Genomic DNA, 2,000 nt, shown 5'->3' on the forward strand with positions numbered 1-2,000 from the left:
CACAGAAAAGTAATATCCAGTTTTATTTCCCATAAGATAAACTCGTGTCATAATTATCCACCACAGGTAATTTTTTTATAGCCATGAAAAGTAAGTAACGAGGGGTGAAAACACATAGTTCATCTCCATTGGTCTGCTACCAACATCAATCAAAGTTTCCACCCTAACTATCATATTACTTTAGAAATGCACCTTTTCGTGAAATGAAACGCCACCCCACACACGTGTCCCCATAAAGAGTTAACAAGGCATTTTTGGGTTATTTAGTTCCATGTTGTCTTGACATTAAGGTGCGCACCCCCCTTTGAAAAATCTTAGCTCTGCCCCTGATTGCTTTTTAAACGTTATTATGTTACATCCTAATTAATTTTTAGTGTGTAAAAGCCTGCAGGAGCTGCTGCTGTGTCCAGTGTGGCGAATCCAAGAGTATGTTACTCTGCTTCAGGCTCTGACCTCACAGACACGACCCGGTCATCCCGACTACTCAGACCTCTGCTCCGCCCTCAACACGATGCTGCAGTTCAGAACATTCATTCAGCAGGTAGAAGAGCTTGGATCCATCTTAATGCATCATTTCATACTTCTCTGTTATTTATTTTTTTTTTTGCTTTTTGATGATGTCTTGTTTTAGTTAAAGGGAAACTCAGAGGCAGGCAGGCGGCTGGAGGAGACACAGAAACTGATACAGGGCTGTCCGGTCAGAAGACACAGATTAATTCTTTATGACTTGGTAGAGAGAAAAAAAAAAGTCACACCTTGAATAATTTCCTATTTATAATTGTTTTTTATATTTCTATTTTCAGAACCTTAATGAAGGAAACAGGCATCTCATAATAACGCAGGACGCCATGCTGCTCAAGAGCCCGGATGAACAGATTCCAGATTCACTGAGGTAATTATAAAGTCAGAATTCTTCCAAAAGGGAAACAACATAACTATTACAGCAATTCTATTTAAAACTAACACACAAAAGCTGAAATAAGTAATGTTCGTCTATTTTCATAGAATCAATTGTGACCCAGATATTTTAGTTGCACATGCACAAATGAGCTGTATGTAATTATTGTGCTACTGGTATAGATCAGGTAGTGACAATGCTAATGTTATTATTGAAAAGTTTTGCTAAAATTACTGTCACTACCCGATCCGTACTGGTAGCATGATCCGTACCATCAGCTCATTTGTGTATGTGCAACCAGATATACATCTGGGACGCTTTGTAAAAAATATCTAAATTAAGTTTTTCCCTCCCTAAAAATAGTAACTGTACTAAACTATAATGTATTAAATGTGAATAATGTATTTCCTGAGAAAATAAATGCTGTTTTCTCCCTTACCTGTGCCCGATCTGTGCTACTTCCGGGTGCAAACTTTTTCGGCTTTGGATTTAAACATAAATCTTGACTTTATGTTTTATGTTTTCCTTTCATGTTAACGTGATGGTAAAAATGCATAATCTAAAGAAAGAAACAACTAAAATGCACATAAACATGGTTTAATCATATTTTGCCGGACTACTCTGAGCATATCCGATGATGATGTCAGACAAGCAGCATGGGGAAAATGTAAAAAAGCACAAAATGTCAGAGAAAAGTTATAGAAACTTTTTTAAAGATGTGTATTAGCATTATTCAGTGATTTTGGGGTAGAAATAAGTGCTTTTAGTACTATTATTACATTATTTTTTATGGTGACCTGCATAAATATCTGTAGCCTGACGTAGTCCTACTCAATTCTAGTCAGAATATGAGTCTGATACTGCTCCATAGAGCTGTGATTATGGGGCATGATTCGAATGAACCAGGAAAAAAAAATGCCTCTGCACTCAATTGGATAGACCTACAACCAATAAGAGCAACGGAGTGCGTGACATATGTTAAGCGACGCATAGTTGTTGTCAACAAAAATCAAAGCGTGCAGTTGCATGCCTAGAATAAGAAGATGAGCCTTGATCGCGTTTCTCTGTTCCTCTTTTAAAATTAATTTGCTGTCGATATCTT

The 2,000-nt window shown here is 37.0% G+C and overlaps 1 protein-coding gene across 1 annotated transcript in view; it reads left to right on the forward strand.

The window, feature by feature from the left end:
• Positions 1-2,000, forward strand: part of ect2l (epithelial cell transforming 2 like) — a 23,861-nt gene that overhangs the window by 20,128 nt on the left and 1,733 nt on the right. The window contains exons 15-17 of the mRNA XM_015395287.1: positions 385-541; positions 632-697; positions 804-892. Coding sequence (XP_015250773.1) covers positions 385-541; positions 632-697; positions 804-892 — 312 coding nt within the window. The remainder of the gene's footprint in view (positions 1-384; positions 542-631; positions 698-803; positions 893-2,000) is intronic.

This window comes from Cyprinodon variegatus, unplaced genomic scaffold (assembly GCF_000732505.1).
Source record: "Cyprinodon variegatus isolate N-32 unplaced genomic scaffold, C_variegatus-1.0 Scaffold734, whole genome shotgun sequence".
In the NCBI taxonomy this organism is placed as follows: Eukaryota; Metazoa; Chordata; class Actinopteri; order Cyprinodontiformes; family Cyprinodontidae; genus Cyprinodon; species Cyprinodon variegatus.